The 21,316-nt window shown below is 33.4% G+C and overlaps 4 protein-coding genes across 14 annotated transcripts in view; 2 read left to right on the top strand and 2 right to left on the bottom strand.

Annotated features, from left to right (window-relative positions):
- Positions 1–253, top strand: part of LOC115241329 (dynein intermediate chain 2, ciliary) — a 4,329-nt gene extending 4,076 nt beyond the window's left edge. For all 6 annotated transcript variants that reach the window (XM_029817039.1, XM_029817035.1, XM_029817038.1 and 3 more), the window contains one exon: positions 50–253. In XM_029817039.1, the coding sequence (XP_029672899.1) occupies positions 50–227 (178 nt within the window). In that variant the 3' untranslated portion in view covers positions 228–253. The remainder of the gene's footprint in view (positions 1–49) is intronic.
- LOC115241331 (fukutin-related protein) overlaps positions 1–4,071 on the bottom strand; it is a 6,738-nt gene extending 2,667 nt beyond the window's left edge. The window contains exons 1-4 of one of the 3 annotated variants that reach the window (XM_029817041.1): positions 2,886–4,071; positions 2,537–2,794; positions 1,355–2,105; positions 266–620 (exon numbers count right to left, since the gene is read on the bottom strand). In XM_029817041.1, the coding sequence (XP_029672901.1) occupies positions 598–620; positions 1,355–2,105; positions 2,537–2,794; positions 2,886–3,350 (1,497 nt within the window). In that variant the 5' untranslated portion in view covers positions 3,351–4,071 and the 3' untranslated portion in view covers positions 266–597. Of the gene's footprint in view, positions 1–265; positions 2,106–2,536; positions 2,795–2,885 lie in introns of those variants that run through there. The other 2 variants (XM_029817040.1, XM_029817042.1) reach the window with 2 other exon arrangements.
- A 171-nt stretch (positions 4,072–4,242) lies between these two features.
- LOC115241332 (N(G),N(G)-dimethylarginine dimethylaminohydrolase 1) overlaps positions 4,243–21,316 on the top strand; it is a 21,374-nt gene continuing 4,300 nt past the window's right edge. Inside the window, exons 1-7 of one of the 4 annotated variants that reach the window (XM_029817046.1) lie at positions 4,244–4,630; positions 4,832–4,934; positions 5,053–5,150; positions 5,924–5,980; positions 6,736–6,831; positions 7,021–7,209; positions 10,301–10,510. In XM_029817046.1, coding sequence (XP_029672906.1) covers positions 4,373–4,630; positions 4,832–4,934; positions 5,053–5,150; positions 5,924–5,980; positions 6,736–6,831; positions 7,021–7,209; positions 10,301–10,312 — 813 coding nt within the window. In that variant the 5' untranslated portion in view covers positions 4,244–4,372 and the 3' untranslated portion in view covers positions 10,313–10,510. Of the gene's footprint in view, positions 4,631–4,831; positions 4,935–5,052; positions 5,151–5,923; positions 5,981–6,735; positions 6,832–7,020; positions 8,725–10,300; positions 10,511–21,316 lie in introns of those variants that run through there. The other 3 variants (XM_029817045.1, XM_029817043.1, XM_029817047.1) reach the window with 3 other exon arrangements.
- The window catches only part of LOC115241328 (bumetanide-sensitive sodium-(potassium)-chloride cotransporter), a 19,426-nt gene continuing 6,636 nt past the window's right edge, over positions 8,527–21,316 (bottom strand). The window contains exons 2-18 of the mRNA XM_029817033.1: positions 20,603–21,074; positions 14,175–14,334; positions 14,003–14,098; positions 13,232–13,423; positions 12,933–13,109; positions 12,661–12,800; positions 12,141–12,440; positions 11,712–11,937; positions 11,511–11,632; positions 11,267–11,402; positions 10,944–11,155; positions 10,618–10,859; positions 10,304–10,449; positions 9,893–10,217; positions 9,666–9,820; positions 9,465–9,573; positions 8,527–9,388 (exon numbers count right to left, since the gene is read on the bottom strand). Of these exons, the coding sequence (XP_029672893.1) occupies positions 9,253–9,388; positions 9,465–9,573; positions 9,666–9,820; positions 9,893–10,217; positions 10,304–10,449; positions 10,618–10,859; positions 10,944–11,155; positions 11,267–11,402; positions 11,511–11,632; positions 11,712–11,937; positions 12,141–12,440; positions 12,661–12,800; positions 12,933–13,109; positions 13,232–13,423; positions 14,003–14,098; positions 14,175–14,334; positions 20,603–20,869 (3,141 nt within the window). The 5' untranslated portion in view covers positions 20,870–21,074 and the 3' untranslated portion in view covers positions 8,527–9,252. The remainder of the gene's footprint in view (positions 9,389–9,464; positions 9,574–9,665; positions 9,821–9,892; positions 10,218–10,303; positions 10,450–10,617; positions 10,860–10,943; positions 11,156–11,266; positions 11,403–11,510; positions 11,633–11,711; positions 11,938–12,140; positions 12,441–12,660; positions 12,801–12,932; positions 13,110–13,231; positions 13,424–14,002; positions 14,099–14,174; positions 14,335–20,602; positions 21,075–21,316) is intronic.

Here is a 21,316-nt window from a genome sequence, read left to right as displayed (position 1 = left end):
TTATATAATTTATAGTGTTTGTTTATATTCAATATTTTATTTTATACAGAGGCACTGTGAATACACTAAAACTATCCCCAAATTTACGGATAAAAGTAAAACCAACAAAGAAACAACTACACTTGTCGCAAACAGAGTTGGAATCGATGAAATTGGAGAAGTTGCTCAGTTTTGTACGAGAACCTCCAGTATTGATTCCACCTAAAGACGTAAGAACAGTCAGCTAAAACTGATATGTCAAACATAAAACGGATTATAATTTTTTGTAAACAACAGTACTTTATTAATATATGCTTTAACAGATGGATATATATATATACATATATATATCTATATTTTTACAAATAAATTGGCACTAATTATGCAATAGATGTCAAATAGTTCTACAAAGTAGTTTATATACTTGAATTTATATATATTGCTTGAAAATATCATTATATAATAATAGAACAATTCCCAGCAGCCACTGCTTAATACGATGAAACTAAATAAATTGATTTAAATAATCCAAATAAAATATGTTATTTACACAATTTTCTGAACATAAAACAACATATAATTTTTATTCTTGAAGCTTTTCCTTATTTCCTCTTAAAATTACGATTTTTGATTGAGCAGAACTGGAACAATCAAATTTCTACAATATATATATATTTACGAAATATTTCTAATCTTGTAGAATTGTTCAAAATATATTATATTATTTTTAAATGCTTTTCCCCCTATCAAATAAAATATTATGAAATTTTAAATCCGTTTTTAAAATCGTTAATATTAAATATTTATAAATCTCTCTCTCTAATATGGACTATATTAGTATCTACTAATGAATCAATAGTAAAGCTAGTTAAAAGTTAGTATTCATAATGGAAAAATCTATCAACATCTATATCAATAAGATTTAGTCAAAAATACTAAGTTTATTTGGCACAATATTAACAGTTCAATTCATGCAAGAAGGAAGTTTGTGAATTTCACTATTCTAAGCTGAATTATTCAGAGATGTTAAGATAAAATTTGATAACAATTATTTGTCATTATTCCTTATTGAAGTAGGGTCCGAATAAGGCAAATAGAAATGCGTTTACGAGTCATTCCCTTAGAAAGGAGACATTGCAAGAATGTCGAGTTGCAATTTTTATTCAGATCTTAATATCTTCATGCATAAATAATTCCTAGTATCATTAGATACATGCATAATCGATATAATTATCAATTCGATAGCAACAATAAATGCGACTTAGCCGCAACAAGTACCAATTTCTTGATCAAATGAGGCAACAAATATTGTTATAGACTCCCGCGAATAATTCGCGCAATTATTCGAAAACAAATTAATTAAAAACAAATTTACCTGGTAATTCCGGATTCTCTATCACACCTTTGAAATATTTAAGCTCTAAAAAGTCCCTAATGTTATTTGGGCATGGCACTTGTCTACCGGCGAACTCGATGCTCGACATCGGATGGAGAAAGTGCTCCGGAAAGTCCCGGTTCTTCAGGAACCACGCGTCCTTCGTCATGGATCCATTGCGTGCGTAGAATGGCAGCAGGTTCACGTGCAAACGATTAACCCTGGAGTACTGTACCTTGAAGAACTCGCCCTCCGTCGCCTTCTCCCAGATAAAACCGTTATCGTCAACAACTGGCTTACTCCTTGCCCTGACCAGCCACGGCGATCTCGCCAAATCGTCGCGGTTCAGTCCAATTTGTACTTCGTGATCCCACGGTAAAATATCGCCGTGTCTCATTCCTCCCAGTAGCGATTGACCCTCCAACCAGAATCGTATGCCGACTTCCTCCAGTTTGTCAATAACGTGATGGGCGACTTTTCTCAGTCCAGCCAAACAACAAGGCGGCGTATATCGATGCAGATAAAGATACGACGGTACGCCGTTTATTACCGAACCAAAGCACCTCGCAGTTTCCCGTGAACAACCATACCACTCCACAGAACCGGAAGCCCTCGTAATCTTCTTTATTCCCAATTTCTCAAACATCAATCGCTCCCGCGTACGATGCAATTGCTGCATCTTAGATTGTGCTTGTTGGTTTCTATATAACGGTTTTCCCTCGTTGAATTGATAGTTTTTCAATATATGTATCTAATAACACATATTACATCATCATAAGCACTTGTTTAATCGCAGTGAACATAAATGCTAAAATAAAATAATAGGGTTTTTTCCTAGTAAAAAATATAAAAAAGATGTTAATAATTTTCCACGTTTTTAAAAGGAAATATGCAATGTATAAAAAATACTTACCACATAAATAAAATAGTTTTAAACACAAATTTGTGTATTAATAATCACTGACACAAGAACACATGATAAAAGACAAAATGTTCATAAAATATATATTATAGACATAACTGTCTGTATTTCAATTTTGATTGCATAAATCCAATTAGATTTAAATAATCATGGAACTATGACAATGCTACATATGAGTAAATCAATGAATTTGTCATAAAATAAATGAAGCAAAAAAACAATAAATGATTATCTTAAATTAATAAAAATAGATTGCAAACCTTTACACCAATAGCTGCCATCTGGATGTACAAAGCGTCCATGAAAGGTAGCAGAAACGGATCCGATAATCTCCTTAAAATTTTTGTTTCAAGCATAGTTACATGCTTGCCCGTTACACTATCACATTCTGTTCCTGTAATCCGCGTTATCCTCAAACTCCATTCTTTCACTCTTAAATCTAACTCGAGGCAATGCAAAGCAATCTTCCCTATTGGTACAATAACTACTCCTAAATTTGACACTTGCGAGACGGTCTCCTGTAAAATATGCACCAAAGAAAATAAAATTGAGTTATATCCTCTCTCTTAAAATATTTCTTCATGTATATCGTAACAAATATATATTTACCTGTATGACTTGCTTGGTCGACAATCTTGTTGCATCAGGCATAAATAGGACAAACTTGGTGCGTATGTAAAAGAGTGGATTTCTTTCGTCAAAAGACTTATTGAACTCGGGCCGTAAACTGATCAATTTGACGTTCTTCATACTCTCGTTGGCAAAGTCCAGCTCCAACGGCGGATACGGCACTTCATCGCATACTATCAGGACGGGTATCTCCGGGAAGGAATTCAAAACTGTCTCCACCATGGACGCTACATCGTTTTCGAAACTCTCAAATTGCCTGATGACAATAGTGACTAGGCGGGCCAAGCGTCGATGAAGTTTCTGCGGGGGCTCGTTCGTCCCGACATTCGGCGTCAATAGGCCCAGGGTGTTTTGCGCCGCGAACAACCGCCATATCCTGTGCCAGACGATGATATTACCCAACAACGCGAGCACCAGGACCGCCCTGACGAATCTGAGCCGCATTATTATTACGGCACGCGACGCAATATCATCTTATGTCATCGGTGAAAGACTGGTATCTACATCACTCTGGTGTCGAGTTTCGGCGAACGTTTGACAGTTCGAGTTATTTTTGCCATGCTGAGACAATTTCCAATTGAATTTATGCGAAGGTCATTTCGTTTGACCCAATAAAATTTCACGCGGTTACGAGGTTAACAAGTTCTTAAACGAAGCTTTATTTCTCGGTGTAGGTGAACGCCTATGAAGCGTTCCGATCGATTTTGAAGGTTAGGTATACTAGCTTGGTTAGCCCGTTAAATTTAATTTGCTTTTTTTTTTTTTTTTTCATCGTGTACGCTGTAATATAACGTATAATATATTACATATATTAACTATAACGAGATTTTTTAACGGATATGCTTTTTTAAACATATAATACTATTTAATTTAAGATATAGAAATTGCGAAAACAGTATTTAAAAAATTGTGCAAAATTATCAAAGTTAGGTTACAGATCATTCGAAGGTTTTTTAAACTAAAAATGCAATTTGACGTAATTATAGAAGAATATGCATTCGTAGACTAAATGCATCATTGTGATCTCGTACTGAAAATTAGCGTAATTGCGCTTCATTGAAAAAAAGTAATCCTTGACCTCCTTTCTTTGCGCATTGAATACCGGCATTTGAATATCGAATAAGCTTACGTTTAGTGACTTTACATATCAAGTGTCTTACACCATAGACGTAGTACAATATAGACTATTCATATTGATCAGATTGGATTAGGACAAAAGAAACTAGGATTTCTTTATTCTGATTGGTCAATTCAACGCCGCTCTATTTCATGAGTAGTATTTTTGAACGCACCCTAAACGGGTACTTTTAATTTCCTAGTGAAAACTCTCAGAATTCCTAGCAGATCGCGATTGCCGGGCCTGACCGCCGCCGTCATTTCGCGTCAAACGTCAAACGTCAAATTCTAGCCGTGCGTCGCTTTTCCGCGCGTTTGCTCGTTGGCGAAAATAATACACCTGTACGAGCATGCCGCTGCACCGGTACACGCACGCGATTCTGTGCAGAATCCCGTTGTCGTTGCGCACACGGGGCGAGGTGACATTGGACGAAGCTAGGACGCAACACCTGGCCCTGGCGCAGCTCCTGCGTGAGCTTGATGTTGACGTCGTCGAGATGCCGCCCGACGAAAACTCGCCGCTCTGCGTTTTCGTCGAGGACATCGCCGTCGTCTGTAACGGCATCGCCTTGATCGCCCGGCCGAGCGAGCCATCGCGTCTTAAAGAGGTATATATTATTATTATTTAGATCTTTTATTGGAACCTCATTGACAATTGAAGCATTAATAACGAGTGACTATGAATATCGAAAAAAATTAATGAAATATATTATGTTGTTAATAATAATGATGTTAGTAATAATAATCATATGTTATAAAATAAAGTTGACTTAATTATTGTTCCTATCTGAATTATAGCTATTTTTCAGCTTGATATCATCAGAGCTGTTTTGAAGAAAGAATTAGAAATACCACTTATAGAAATAAGTGATAAGAATGCTCGCTTGGATGGAGGAGATGTCCTCTTCACTGGTAAATTCTACACTTTATATTAAATATATGACTAAATACTTATACCTGACTTGTAAATATTGAAAATATTTTGAAGTTTTTCATTTGCTAATGTAAATAAATAAGTGTCTTATTACAGGTAGAGAATTTTTTGTTGGACTTTCTCACTTTACAAATGAAGCAGGGGCACGAGCAGTTGCTGCAGCATTTCCAGAATATCCATGTGTACCCATTAAGGTCAGTAATACAATTCTGTAAAGTTTACAAATTAATATATGTACATTATGCGATATTTGGAAATTACTAATATTTTATATATTTTATTTATAATTTTACATAAAACAATCACAAATTTTTCCCATAATTTACTAAACTGCATGTATCAATATATCATTAGATTGTCTTGAACAATCAATGTTACAGTCATGTACCCAGTGTATGTATCACTTTATGCATAAAAATGATTAATATAAATGTGCATCAAAATATTAAAACAAAAGATATCTTTTATTTATAAAATCTTTTATACCTACATTTTTTCATGCAGTATTAATTTACAAGATTCATCAAATTTACATTTGGTATTACTTCATAATATTCCTGTTTCCATTTTTGAAAGCATTTACATCTTGCATCTTCATTACATTATATATATATATATGTGTGTGTATATGTATATGGAATGTTTCATGATTATTATAAACTGCTTCAAAAATTAAATCAGTATTGAAATGCAGTTATTATATTTACTAATCAACTTTTTTTCCTTGTCTTTCAGTACTAAATTTATTCTTGAAGTTGATCACACTTAGAATGAAACATCCTGTATATATTAACAATATACATAGATGCATGTTTCAATCGAGTAGTAACAATAATTTTGTGTTTTTTTATAGCATATTATGTTTTGTTTATAGAACATATAGCAATATGTGCCTTTTAGACTTGCTTTGAACCTCGATAGAGAAAATATCATATTCACTCACCTATTTTTCTAATGTTCATTTAAGGTGGGTGATGGTGGTGAAGAGGTGATAGTGGAGAGTCTTACCTCAGCTCCTCTTCAGGTTTGGGTGCACTAAACTGTGACTCTTAATATTTTATTAATTATAAAAAAGAAAAAGAAAAGAAAGTAAATAACTTCACAAGCTATAAATGCAAACTTGCACTTATTTTAAATAATATTCTTTTTATATGAAATTATTTCAGAATTTTATAAATTGCTTTAGGAATAAGACAGGTTACACAGATTCCTGCTTAGCACTTGAGCTGTGCACTTGAACAATATTGCAAACTTATTCACTCACCTTAGCATGCATACAATTTCATTTAACTTTAAATGAAATATTTAAGGGCATTTCTCATTTTATTTCTATCATCGTTGTACAAATGTTATATAATTGAGTATAAGTCTAGTGTATGCAATTTTTAGATTATACACATTTGCTTTTTTTATTACATGAAACACTGTGCATAATATGCTGACATATTAACAATTATTATACTACAATAATGCATTAAGAAAATCGTGTTATAATAAACGTTTTTATACATATACATTTAAAATATATTTAGAAAAAGTTTAATAAAAAATTGCATTAAAAAATAAAGACATTTGATTCATAAAATAGTTTATAGGTAGTTTACAAAACTGAATATAATAATTATTTTCAGTTTATTCAGATATTGACAATTCTTAAGAATATGTAATATATGAAATATGGTAAAATTACACATTGATTATGCAGTGCATTGCAATACTTTAATGATTATCTCCCATCATAATTTTTGAGATAGTAACTCATGGTGATTTTCTGCTTAGGTGGCTGAATCCAAACGCTTGAAATCGCTAGTTACAATGGCTGGTCCAGATGTTATATGTGTAGGAGCTGGAAAGGAATCTCAAGAAGTTCTTAAGGTTAATCTTTATATATTAATGTAAAATGTTAACAAATTATTTTACACAAGAGATATTGTTCCAAAACTTTTAAATTTATATAACAAATATTATACTCTTTCTACAAATTTGGAACAAGGTCCTTTCTGAGACTAATGACTCAGTATATAAAAAAATTACGATGCTTATCTCTCTTGATTCAAAATATAGAGAATCGAACGGGAGGCAACGTACAGTTACCAAACATTGACCGTGCCCGAAGACGCAGCTGCTAATGTGCTCTATGTGAACGGCACGCTCATTCATCGATCGGAGGACGAGATCCCGCAATCGAGTAAGGTCTTCGCTGAGAAAGTAGAATTCCCGACTAGATCGCTGCGTTTGTCTGAATTGGCAAAGGTTAGTTCCGGGTTGTCGTCCTGTTGTTTATTAGTGCGCAGACCGCGACATATTCGTAGCATTTAAACGGGAAAAGAAAATGATATATTCCGCGATTTCTAATCGCAAACTACACACATCGCCAGTGCTATCCGCGTACACGAAATGTAAAACCAAATTCTCTTTTCTTGTCGAGTCTGCGACGAAACACGATGCAATGCATGACATACAATGACAATATGTCATCCCAACATTCTGATAAATATTTTTTAACTAATTTAAAGAGTTACTGTATCATTTTTAGTATTTCTTTATGAGAGAAAGAGATTTAGTATTTGAAGAGATTATTAATATATATACACACATATATATATACACAATTTTTATATATTTAGAGTAGAAATGTAATATATTCAGATTTTATATTAAGTTATATTTTATATCTATGCTTTTTGCAAAAAAACACTTGCCATTTATTTAAATTTTTTGTTTTTTATACACATAATTCTTATTTCTTTAAGTGCAGCTATAGATTTTTTCTTCAATAATTTCCTAAGTATTTTTTGCTCTATTTATTGTTTGTTTCGTGCAGCTTTTTCTTCTACGATATCCTAAAAAATATACTATAATACATTTATATCTCATAGTCCTCAATATGAATACAAGTATGGCACATACTATAATATGGCACAAATCCAATTTTATATATAGAGGTGGGGGGTTGGAATATTGATTCTTATTATAGCATAGAATTGAATCGAAATTAATGATAGATTATTTATAATATGAAAAATTTACACGATTAGGAAGGATATCGTAAATTATCAGTATTCTGACTCCTGAAACACATCTGCAACTAGTCTGAAACGTGTTCACATTAAAACATTTAAATAAATATATATCTATCACCTAATAATATATCGCAAAGTTATCGATATGTAAAAGCATGATAGTTGTTACAGTGAAATCATGTTTATCAAAGTTACATAATTAAAAGTTTAAGCACAAAAATCGACATATAAAATTTCTGTTTAAAATTTAATACACATTTGAGACACTACGCAATATATTTGAACCATTCTTAAATTGCGATATCACCGATTTTATCGTATTTATGGTTAAAAAAATATGAAATGTTTGCTATGACAAGTTATAGTATTTTGTACACAATAATAACGAGATTAGGTGATCTTATATATATAATGCTTTTACAACTTGTATATGTGTTCACTCTGTGTTTAAAGAAAAGAAACATCGGCATTTATTTTTTATATTATTTTCCATGATAAAATATATAGTGTTTTTAAGACATTATCAAGATTATAAAACAACACATATAAAAATAGGCAAATCTTTTAATCCAGTCAGTTGTATGGTATTTACAGAATCTATTATAATTTATATTCTGTATTATATATAAAGATTGTCAAAGATCTATAAGTTCGCATATGTTATACATAGGGATATAAAACTTTTTACAAAAATTATTTGAGTTTTTTGAATATATAGACTATAATAAAATGCAATTTTTTAAAATTATCAATAAGTTACCAATTACAAAACATATTCCCCTTAAAAAGTTTTTCAAAAAATACTCATTTCAAAAATTTAAGTTATTTAAGATAAGGTGCACACAGAAAGGTTGCATGACGAACAATTAAATAATGTTACAGATTATATTTGTCACATTTTTATCATCGTTTAGTTTGACTATTTATAAAGCATAATTAATCTCTTCACAATCAGACTTTGTCGGAATTTTTTGGAGATTATAAAATATCCTGGTCATTTAGAAAGATGTGACATGAATATCTATGAAAGATTATTTCTGATAGGCACATATTCTTCAATAGTAGTTCACTTGCATTTTCTCACAATAATGATAAAAGCAATAATAAACTAAAGCATATTAGCATTATATATGTATGACTTTAAATTTCTTATCAATAATCAAATCAATTTCCTCTGCATATACAGATGATTAAGTCTTTCTTTTTTCTTATAATACTGCGATTGTCACCAGCTGCGAGAATCTATTTTTACATATAAATCTTTCGTCAATTATTATGAGTAAAACGTTAAAACTGACGTGTGGTTACCCCGTACTAATAAGAATGGTGGCATATCACGCGTAAGCGTCTCTAGCCATGCCATGTAAAGAGGCGCTGACACAGCACCTTTCCTAGGCATTGGAAGTGTCCTACACAAATACAGTACAATTATTAATTAAAATCTGTCCAAGTATATATAACAAAGTATGCGATGTAAATACTCACATAACGACTAAGTTTGCTTCCATGGAATTTTCAAGTAATAATTCACGCAAACGTAGATGTCTGTTGGTTTTTTCTTTCATTGCTATAAGTTCCGAATCTTTAATAACATCTGAAACGAAAAGGTTGTGGTTAATATATAGCCAGTATTTATAGAATTGTTATTTATAGAATAAACTTATAAAGAGAGAAACGACTCAATACCGTCATCCGAATTTTTCGAATCAGTTGATTCCTGGAAGCCAGCTATTAATGAATCGAAGAATGTCTTTGTACTGGTTTGTGCCGGTTTTGAAATATCTGGTATGACCTTCAATGCGGAATAGTCTATCCGAAATTTTGATAGGAGACTTGCCACGCTGCGAAAAAACGAATATTAATTATCGAAAACATTATTTTCCGTCAAAACTATTGTTAAAAAAAATGCTTACTTTCTTTGCTCATATTCCAATTCAGAATGTTTATTGGCGAGCGCAAATACCCTTAATTTGCTATTAGACCAATTACGCCTCGTGCTAATAATGTAGGGCAAGAGAAGCGTCAAGCCACCGTCATCGTATAGCCACCACACGTCGATAGTACCTTTCTTATGCTTCCGTTGGAACTTCGTTACTACATTAAGTATATTCGTGATTGGCATTATATTTGATCGATTTTCGCGTTGCTCCTCGGAGGGCGGATTGGGATATTCGTTAATCGTTTTCGAACGTCTCGGCGTAGGACTGCCAGGAATTGATATATCAGATACACTACTAGCTGCAATAATTATCATTCAATCATCATTTCTTAGAAAAAAAGGAAAATGATTAAAAATATAAAAAAATATGTAATTTTTCAAGAACCTTGGCTAAGCTGCGAGAAACTTTGATTGCCTGGTATCGATGTAGGCATGAGCTTTTTTTGCTCCTCGATATCTCCGATCGCGCTGCAATCCAAACCTTCCTGAAGCCGAAGAAGCGCTACTGCTATATGCATATCCAGAGCTTTGCTGCAAGATACAACAGAGAAAATGAGAATGTAACGTAGTATATATTTTGTCAGAGGATTAATAAAGAAAGAAAAAAAGATAGAAAGATTATCAAAATTAGAGCTTCTACGAAATTACAAGTTGATTAAGATATGACACAAGACTATATACGAAAACACAGCGACTTACTGCATAATGTTGAAATACATATCCAAATTATTTTGGGGACAAGTGGCCCAATCTTGCTTATAACCCATTAACAGAATATTGGGCCTCATTTTCCCGAGTCCGGCGGCTTGCAGAAGCGAGGTAGCACCATCTTGGAAGCTTGCGCCGTCCACTACGGAGTAAAACGCCTTGATTTTGTTCGCTCTGAGCCAGGAAGAACAGTTTTGCACCATGCTATTGCGCGTCTTGTACGATATGGGTGTCTGAAACACACGAATATGAATGTGTTATGACACACTTTCTATCGCGTGGATAATTTAAATCAAATAGAAACCAACGATGGGTACCTCGACAATATGACCACAAATAAATAAACTCTGATGTTTGGTGATATGATGAGCGAAATCGACGAGCGAAGATCTCATGTTTGGCACGCCAGTGAGAACCAAGAGTTGCGGTCTATAATTTTTCACGTGCTCCTCCACTCGGTCCAATTGTTGCACAGCGGTCAACGCGTTATTATAAGTCTGGGCTTGTGTGGTTGAACCCCAATTTACATCTGTAATATATATTCGTTGAAAAGAACATACGTCACACAATAAAACTCGTTACATAATCTTTTTGTTTTTTAATCAATGCTTAAATAAAAATTAATTTCTATTGAAATTACCAGGCTTTCTATATGAGACTATTAAATATAGCGCTAAAACTACGCATAACGTTATTAGAGCCGTCCACCATGAGATCAGGAACATCACAGAAACGCAAAGAATAGCGCCAGCAAGACTAAGCCACATGTTGTAATACTAGAAAATAACAAAAATTATTATCAAATAGAAATAACGCGAAAAGATATAAAATATATAAAAATAAAATAATGCCGCAGAGATATGTATATTTTTATGATATTATACCTTGAAAGTTGGCCGCCATCCGATTGGCTTAGCAAGAGAAGCGTGAAAGGTACTGAAATTAATGAGAGTATAAGCTGCCAAAAAGAAGTTCGAGATAAGCGGCGCGATCGCGTTCAATTCACCTGAAAAGAAATCGAATTACACGTATTTTTGAAAGAAACAAATATCTCGGTTAAATTATAGAATCTTTTTATTGTTTACCGATCAAGATGAAACCGACAGCAATGATAAAAGTGAGTAAATAACCGCGAATCGGCTCCTTGTCTTTTTCTCCACTAAACCACACAATTCCCGGATACAGCTTATCAAGACAAAGCGCTTGGAATACTTTCGGTGCTGAGACTAGCGATGCTAAGGCACTTGAAATTGTAGCCGCGAAGCAACCGGCATAGATGATAGGACCGAAAGCGGAAACTAGTTGAATCACCTATAATACATTAACTTATTTCAATTTTTACATTCAATTTTGTTTTTCGGTAATTGATAATAGCTATTCATAAATGTTTAAATATTAATAATATATTATCAATTCAACTAATATTTTAGCAAATAGCTTTCATATTTTGATCTAATTAAAATCTTTAGGGATTAATTTTATTCGAATTTCATTAATAATTATTATGTAAACACCTCGAAACTGTTATGAGTGCCGTAACTGCATCCTTCTGTACAGTTAAAAGCCGTTTGATATTTACTCCAAGTGCGATTGGCATTCTCAATGATAACCGTATCATTTCCGATCGCAGTGCTATTGTTTGCGTTAAGTATTGATAGCACCGAAGAAGAAGAATACGTCGACCATAAATCAGTAACGTTGCCGGATGCATCTCGCATAACGGTACTCCCGACCATGATCGCCATCATTAGGTATGACAGCGATGTTAGGATAATCGCTAGTAGAGTGCCTTTCGGTATCGCCGTTTGCGGATCCTGTCGAATACAAAATAAAATTCCGAAGCTGCGCGGAAGTTTCGCATCACGTGTAAGATTCTCGCTGATTTCTGCGATTAATTGCGATGATAAAGAAACATAGCGCAAGTTTCTTCATCGTTCTTTTATTTAACTGATGAATAATCAAATAGACAATAATCGTATCGAGAATTGACGATATTTGAATATCTCTCATATATAGATGAAAGGATTAAGTTACCTTTAAGTCACCAGATATATTTGCACCTGCCAGGATACCTGTTGCTGCTGGGAAGAAAATGGCTAAGACCGAAAAGAAATTATGTTCCACGCCTTCGCTGTATCTATAATTCGGATACAAATTCTCCTTAAGCAGTTCGGCTGCAAATCATAAATAAAATTTTTTAATTGATACTCTCATAATCCCATACCTATTAATTATGATTATGAGACGTATATAAAAACATCGAGGGAAAGTATAATATACCATAAGGAATATTAATGGGACGTTACCGTTGTATCCGATAAATCCTTTAGCCCTCTCTTCCTCGCTCTTGGGACCGATGAAGGTACCAATCATAAAATCGGCGATAGCCAAAAGGAGGATTATTAGCAAGAATACTTGTGCCTTTGCTTCCCATTCCAAACCGATTATCACGATTATTAGAAGTACAACTATTGTTATACAGCCTGAAAATATAACGCGAGTGTTATTTGCATCGCGCTCGATATGATTTTAGAGCGTGAATTAAAAACGGGATCATAATTAAAATGTAAATTCTCTATCAAACTTTTAAAGCGCGCTTACAAACCTATAATCCTAATATCTGTGGTCGCACAGTCGACTATACAGAGGTTAAAGGAACCAAGACAATCCACTAAACTCTCACAAAATCCGACCACGTACATGGAACAAGCGACAGCATTTGCCAAAGAAAATATAAGACCTATAGAGCCTCCAAACTCGGGTCCCAATGATCTGGAAATCATGTAATATGTTCCACCTGAAAAAAAACAACGAAAAGTGATGTGCAAGCTTCGATCAATCATGCTAATTACCGTCGTATCGATCCATAATAATTCATTGAAACAGTTTACATATGTGCACACAATTATGAAAGTATTAATTAGCCCGGAATATATTACATTATCGATCGTATAAAGGAATTGATAAGAGGACGATCATCGGCTTTAATCATCTTTCATTCTTCTTGCACATTCTTGGAAAACTTATATTCAAGAGTCCTGATTTTGTTATAACTGATATATGAGCAGTAAAATATTATAGAAATATATATTATAACATAATTCAGTAAAGAATGATATTTTTATATGTATCAGTTTTTTGCGCGTAATTATTACGATATGAGAGAGAGAGAGAGAGAGAGAAATAAAGTATGTATAAATTCTTTCATCTTATTGAATGATAAAAAAGATATCGCAATAATTAAATTGATTTAGTTGTCTCAATCCAGAATTATATATATATATATATATTATAATTAAATTATAAGAACAGCATCTTATTAGCATCTTTTTTTTTATTTTCTATATGCTCGATATTTGTATTGTATATTGCATACCTCCTTTGATGAGACCGTTCGTGCTGATTGCTGACATCGACAAGGATGTGATCGTCGTGACTGCTGTCGTCGTGAGAATTAATAAAATACCTTGACCTGGAATGACACTGACGACGTTAAAATCTCTAAGAATTCAATTAATCGAAGAATGATTCAACGACGGAGCACCCACCTATTCCGGTCTGCGCTATGACCCAGGAGAGTCGCAGGAAGAGCATCACTCCCCAGATGTTGAGAAGACATCGCATAAGCACTCCTTGAATCCATCCAAATTTCACTCCGGGCGCCGCGGATTTTACTTGCGGAACAGTTAACGTGTGCGATCCTGGACCCTGCAAAAAAAAAAAATCGTTTCGATAAGCCGATTCGTTGAGGAACAATTTCATTTCTAAAACCGTGTCGTTAAAAAATTGTAGCAAGTTGATAAAATCGGCGCTTCGAAAGAAATGTGGTAATTTTTATAGTAAAAGAAGATTATAGTAAATATGTGTGTGAATACGAATTACTTTTTTATAGGTAATATTTATTTATTTCGAAACATAAATATTCATACATTTTATCATAATATATAATTTCATGAATAGTATATAGAATTTTACAGTAATATTGTATATGATTCCGTGATATATATATCCTTCATTCAATTTAACTTTAATTTTCACGTAATTCAATTTTCATATTTAAATCTCAATTACATTTTTATTTAATTCTTTTCTTCTCCGATTTTCTTTAATTTCATTTTCATGTAATTTTCATTTAATTTCAAGAAAATGACATTTACTGCATTCTTGGCGTCGTGTCTGCAATTAGTCGCATTCTGTATTCCTGCATCGTCAGCAGCTTACAGATTATCACACGTGTGCATCGCAAGGACGTGTAACTATGCGAGATTTTAACTTGAGATGAAAATAAAAAGAGAGAAGAAAAGAGATTGATGGAGTCTCTTCAGGAGGTCTCGAGTTGAGATTTTCTCGAAATGCCGCGATCTCGTGTGCCATCAAGAATTGACTGTTCTTCCATACAAATCGCGTAATCGCGCCCATAAAGATTATGGACGCGGTCTGCTCGTAATTACGCGAGAAATTATGCTCCACCGTGTCATCGGGATGTCTTCATCAATCCGATAGGTAATTGACGTACGGAGAGGCTTCAAGGTCGGCGCTCTGAACGGATCAAAACGATTTCTCGCAGATGACGAGACGGCGACGTTTAGATGTCACATAATGGACCGCGCACGTTTACGCGATCTCGCGCCTCATCTCGCGATTAGCGAGATTAATATGATGATGTATTGAGATTTAAAGACGATTATCGAAGGCATTGAAGGTAGTTCTAGAGATCTCTACAGGAAAGGTCGCCACTCGCCCAATGAAGTCTTAACGATTTACGTAATCAAGCCTCACATCCGCTACGACGCTCCTCGATGTCGAGGAACTTTTCGCGAATTGCACGCATGAGCGACGATCGTCTGATAAAAAAAAAAAAAATGGGAACATTCTTGTATAACAATGTCTGAAAAATATGAATTTTTAAGCCTCTATATATTTTCTCGAAAAATATTGTCTTATGACAATATTTAAGCGATATTGACATATCACGATGATTAATTATTTCCGGGCGACTTTGTTGAAATATTTACGAAAGTCTTTAAAAAGAAAGAATAATTAGATCGAAGCTTTTAAAATGTCAATGTGGGCAAGTTGAAATAAATGCAACGAAAAAATATTTACGTATAATTTACATCAGGAGATGAGTAATTATTTAATAACGAGAATTGGATGTTTGATCAATTGCTTTCAATTCGATTTTGATTGGATTGTAAGCTTTCTCGAACGTTTTATAAGTCTCTCTTATTATTTCATACCGCGATTTTCCATACGATGTTACATACTTGAATATTTTATCTTATATATGTATGAATTCTAGTATACTTGCAAAATTATCCTTGCACATTTTCATAAAAACAATCTCGCGATAATTTGTCTTCTGTATTCGATGCGCTAAATCTTATAATTTTTTATTATAATGTAATCAATCCTTCCTTTAATTGGACCCTATCTATTATGTTATAAAGTCAAATAATCAATAATATACGATCTTTTTTCTTTCTATAAAAAAACCTTATAAAAAAAAATTAAAAAGAAATATGATATTAAATCAAACCTTTCATATTTATATACGTATGTACAAACGCGCATATCACACACGAGAAGCGTAAGTGGGTTACGACAATGTGTGACATAGGAAAGAATAAAGACCTTCTATATAAATAAATCTCCTTTCACATGTTCTCTCTCGTATGTGTTCGTATCCTTCACTACGAACAAATACAAATAATACGCCTATCCTCCAGGGACCCGTGATTTATTCGGGGCACGCGTTTTACTGACCCCATTGATACCACCATATCGTGCAATTGAATCAGTCGTTCGCAAAATCATGTGGGTCGCAGAGAAGTAAAAGAAAAACCTACTAGGCATATTTTTTCCACACGATAACGTAATTATTATGTATTTATATTCTTATTTTTATTCAATATTTTTGCAGCTACAAGATTACTTACGTGTGTATCAAATATCCAAAAATAAGAATGTAATATAATTATTTTTTTTTGTACATTTTGTGTTAAAGAAATCTTTCACATGCTTGGAATTGGAAAACATATGTGCGCTTTCTTTCTATTTTGGAAACGAGGATTCTGTCTCCATGTCCTTTGTGTGATCGATTCGGTTCAAATCGGCAATTGATCGCGATCACGCATGCGAAACATAGTCATTGAAACTTCTAATGTTTGCTTATTCATCAATATAATTATAGGCACAATTCCGGAAACTATTTATAATGACGAGTGTCACGGGATTTGATTAGGTATTTTTTGTACGACACGCAGAATCAATATGCATATCACGATATCGTATTAAATGAAAGCGTATTAAGAATCAATCTTGCGTGTAAATAACGGTGAACGATATTCAAATAAAGATAAAACTATTTGCGTATTTCGTCTTTGGTATTAAATACGGGATATAATTATCGATATCGATCAAAGCTGGACAATGGATATAAACGGGGGTAATTATAAATATCATAATTTGCATTCAAAGCTCTCCATTCGGTTTAACTTACGTCAGATCGTTATCGAAGAATCACGTTTCTTTATGCGAAATATGAAAATGTTCGCAAATAAACTTTTTTTCGAATCTGTTAAATTCATCTCATTATTTCTGAAAGAAATCAATACTTGAGTTCAATGTAATAATCGCACTTGACGTAGGTTAATTGACTTTTTTATTTATATTGCACAGAGCTTGTAATCTAAAAAAGAGAGACTCATTAATTAAAGTCAATTAACGGCATCAACGTGACCCCAAAAATTGCATCACATGACGATGTCACATGTAAGAGAAATGTCAATTATCAGCAGTTTAGTTATGACTGTAGAACTCGTGACATATATACTCGTTTGTTTAATTATCACGATATCTATCAACATAGCATGGGACGAACGGATCCATGTGATCTCCCGAGTGTCACATTTCTGGAAGGGGATTGATTTCTCGGATAAGAACTACGCCCTGTCTTAACGACGTATGAGCTGATGAGATCCTTCTGGGGGTATTTGTCATCATTTCAAACGACGGACTTTAATTGTCCGAGTGAACGTGAGGGTCTTCACTTTGACCCAACAGTTATCGCGGCAGGTCGCGTGATTTCATATGTGTATATATCATGTGTAATCCTTCTCTGAAAAAAATTTCTTCGCTCGCATTAATGAAGCATGACTAACGGCACAACATCTGTCGCATAGATAATTCGGCTTTAAGCGTTGAACGTAACACTTACTTTCTATATGTATCTCGCATTATGTCACAAGTATATTGTGATATGTACAACTTATCTTTCTTATCTACTGTTTACATTGTAGTATATTCAAAATTCAAATTTCTCTTCGCTATTTTCTAATTACATTAATATATATTTTTTATTCGTTATTTCTAATAATTACACTACCGTAATTTCTAGTATCTTTCAGATATAATTAAAATATATTTTTTGTAAGAAAAAATGTTTAGATCTTCCATAGAATTTGAGATATTTTGCAATATGTCAGTTTTGCATTTACTAATGTTTTCTGATTGATTTCGTAACTTATTTGTACGAAGCGTCCCGTCGATATCTATACAGGATGCGCGTGAATGGTTTACGTGACGCTTTTTTTAAAATTTATTTAAATATATATGAATTCTCTCTCCGTGACCTGATATGTAATCGTGTCATTCCTTCACGTGTAAGCGGCCACCGCGCCGGCTGTACAATTTTATCCCCTTTCTCTTTAGCCGTGAGAGAGGGAGTCTCCTTTCATACGAGCTATCTAAATTGTCTTACAATGTGTCATATAAAATTTACAAAATATTGGAACAAATACTTTTTCGTCGCTTTTATATTTGATTGAAATTTTTGTACCGAGCAATCTCGTATATTTTCTCCGAATCGTGTAAAATTGCACTTTTGAAAAAGTGTGAGTTATAATTATCTTAAAAGATGAAAATATAGTTTTTGAAATTTAAAACTAGTGCATGTATGTAATGTGTGCAGCCGAATTACAAAGTATGAATATTTATAAATGTCAAGTCAATCATTATTCTTCGCCGATTTTTGCAAAGAAGAGACTTTAGTTGCTGAGCAAACATAATTTTTTATGGGTATTGCACAATGAAAACGAAATCGAGCATTACAGAAAAACTCGGCGAGACCTTCGTATCTGAAGTATATCCAAGGATATACACGCCTGAATAATGTGTATATATAAATGCTTATGAAAAAAATCTGAAATGTAATAATGACTGATAAAAAAAAAAAATAATTATATACATAATTAATATCAAAATAAATTTATTTGGATTTAGTTATCATTGTGCAACACTGCAGTTAGTGCAATATCGGTGTGTCGTATCTGTACCTAAAACAATATTATTAAAAGTACAAACTACATGTGCTCGAAATTAGTCATTGCAAATATTTAACGTCACGTTGCAGTGTTACGCCGTTTGATAACGGTACCACGTTGTGTCGTAAAGTTGTGTCGACGTGAACGGATTGTCACGTAAGGCAATAAAAATTCCAACGGTACCGTATTTACGCTGGCATGACATTGTGCTATTAGTTCCCTTGTGAACGAAAAGATAGATATGTAAACCGAAAAGTTTTCCGCTACCAGCTTGTGAACAAGAGCGACGTCACTGCGAGACGAAACCTCGGCGCCAAACTTGCATTCAAGCGCGGGTTAATTGCACAATTAACAATCTCGTAATCGTGTGATGATTTATGAGTTATTAGCGCGAACCTAATTAATACCGTATGTCGTGCTGGAAATGCTAAAAAAAAAACGCGCGCTCGTGCTGCGTTATTTACACATTATATACGCTATGACGAAAAAAAGAAGAATATATATATATATCAGTGATTCATGAAGAAGAAAAGTTTCCTAGTATAATTTTAATCACAATCATAAATAAAGAAATAAAATTATTTTATTTGAAGAAGTTATATATCTGAGCAATTAATAAACTGAAAAAAAATATATATACATATGTTTATTTTATATTTAATCTTTCTTATTTCTCTTTCAAATTTAAATAACTCTACGGTAAAGCTTCGGATTAAATTTTCTGAAAAGAAATCACATGTAAAGGATTGTGTGAAAAATTCTTTGCTGCTACTGATATTGCTACGCTTTTCTGAATAATTTTTTTAGAACACGTGTCTATTCTAGAAACGGCATGTACCAGATTACAGCCCGCATATACGGGACCGGTTAATTTTAGATATTAATTCTACCGGACAAAAAAAGAGAACGAAACAGATAAGAGTGAGAAATTCGAAAAGTCGGTAAATATCAGCATACGCGCAAACGTCTGACACGTAAGAGTGCGTATCATGTAGTATCGTCAAGGATATATCCGGCGTGTATTGATTAATGACCGAACAAAGATAGATATGGGTAAACATTGTCCACGGATTTTCCTCGTAATGTGTCACTCTTTATCAATATAGGGTTTGGTCTTATCGCTTCATTATAATATAATCATGTGAAATATTAACATTTCACATTGCGTATGTAAACTTTGTTATGCTTAGATTATCGTATAAAATACTTTATCAGAGAATTACGAGACGGTATAAATAAAATTCTCTGATATCGTAATCATCTTACACTGTAACGTCTTGTATGAAATTCGCAAATCTTTCTCTTCTTCATGTAGAAATGAACTTAATCTATCATAAGTACAATTTTAACCACTAGTATTATCACTCTTCATTGTATAGTATCTAAACTGCATATTTTCTCCGTTAAATTCAGAGAGAATGATAAGTTTACTTTTAAATTTCAGTATCGCACAGAATTATTAGAATAAAACTGAGAAATTATATTTATGATTAATGAATTTAATCTAGCTAAAAAATATATTAATTTTATCTCAAATTTTCTTTTATACTAAAGACTTTCGCCAAGCAATTCAAACATATTTTATCAATTATGATGGAAAGCTGTTTAACTCGCGGACGATATTGCCTTCAGAGAAGTCATTAAAGCCTTACCTTGTTGAGAAGAGTGGGATTGTGCAACTCGTCCAACGAAGGCCTGTGAGCCGCCTGGATGCTCATGATATTCCTGTAATTGTCTAGTCTGGGCAAGGCCTCCCTGGTCATGTGCCTGAGGGACTTCTTGGTCTCTTGCTCGCCAAGGAGACTGGCCCGACCTTCAAGACTGTCGACCCGATTCACGTGAAATCTGGTTCTCCTAGGATTTAGCTCCATTATCTCCGAGTCGGTATCGCCACCGTTTATTCCGTTTTCGTGTGCCATATTTTTATTAATTTCGTCTTCTTCGCGTGTTCTTGTACTGCTTCCTTTCCTTCTGATGTGATTGAAAAACGCACTGCGATTCAACGGCCCGATTGATCGCACGTACAATAGTCGTTCAAACAGCAATCTAATTTCTCTGCGGTTTCCTCTTCGGGAATTTATTGATTCGTCAAGGCGGTTGCCCGATAACACCGGTCGTGATCACCTGTCGACAATCGTTATTTCAATGTTACATTTAATCCTTTCTTTTTTTAGATTTTTCTAAATCTAGACACATTTTTTAACTTACAAAATAATTTTAAAAAATATTTCAAATATATTTTATTTCATTTAAAAAATATATTAGCTCTTTTTCTAGCGTTTTTTTATGTTATGTAAAAGACATTCTAAATTTTATGGGTTTTTTATTCTTATAATTTTGAAACAATTATTTTACAGTATATATTT

The sequence above is a fragment of the Formica exsecta genome, unplaced genomic scaffold (genome assembly GCF_003651465.1).
Source record: "Formica exsecta isolate Colony F162 unplaced genomic scaffold, ASM365146v1 scaffold475, whole genome shotgun sequence".
Lineage (NCBI taxonomy): Eukaryota > Metazoa > Arthropoda > Insecta > Hymenoptera > Formicidae > Formica > Formica exsecta.
The sequence above is the reverse complement of the archived record's forward strand: the minus strand, read 5'-3'. Positions and strand labels throughout refer to the sequence as shown.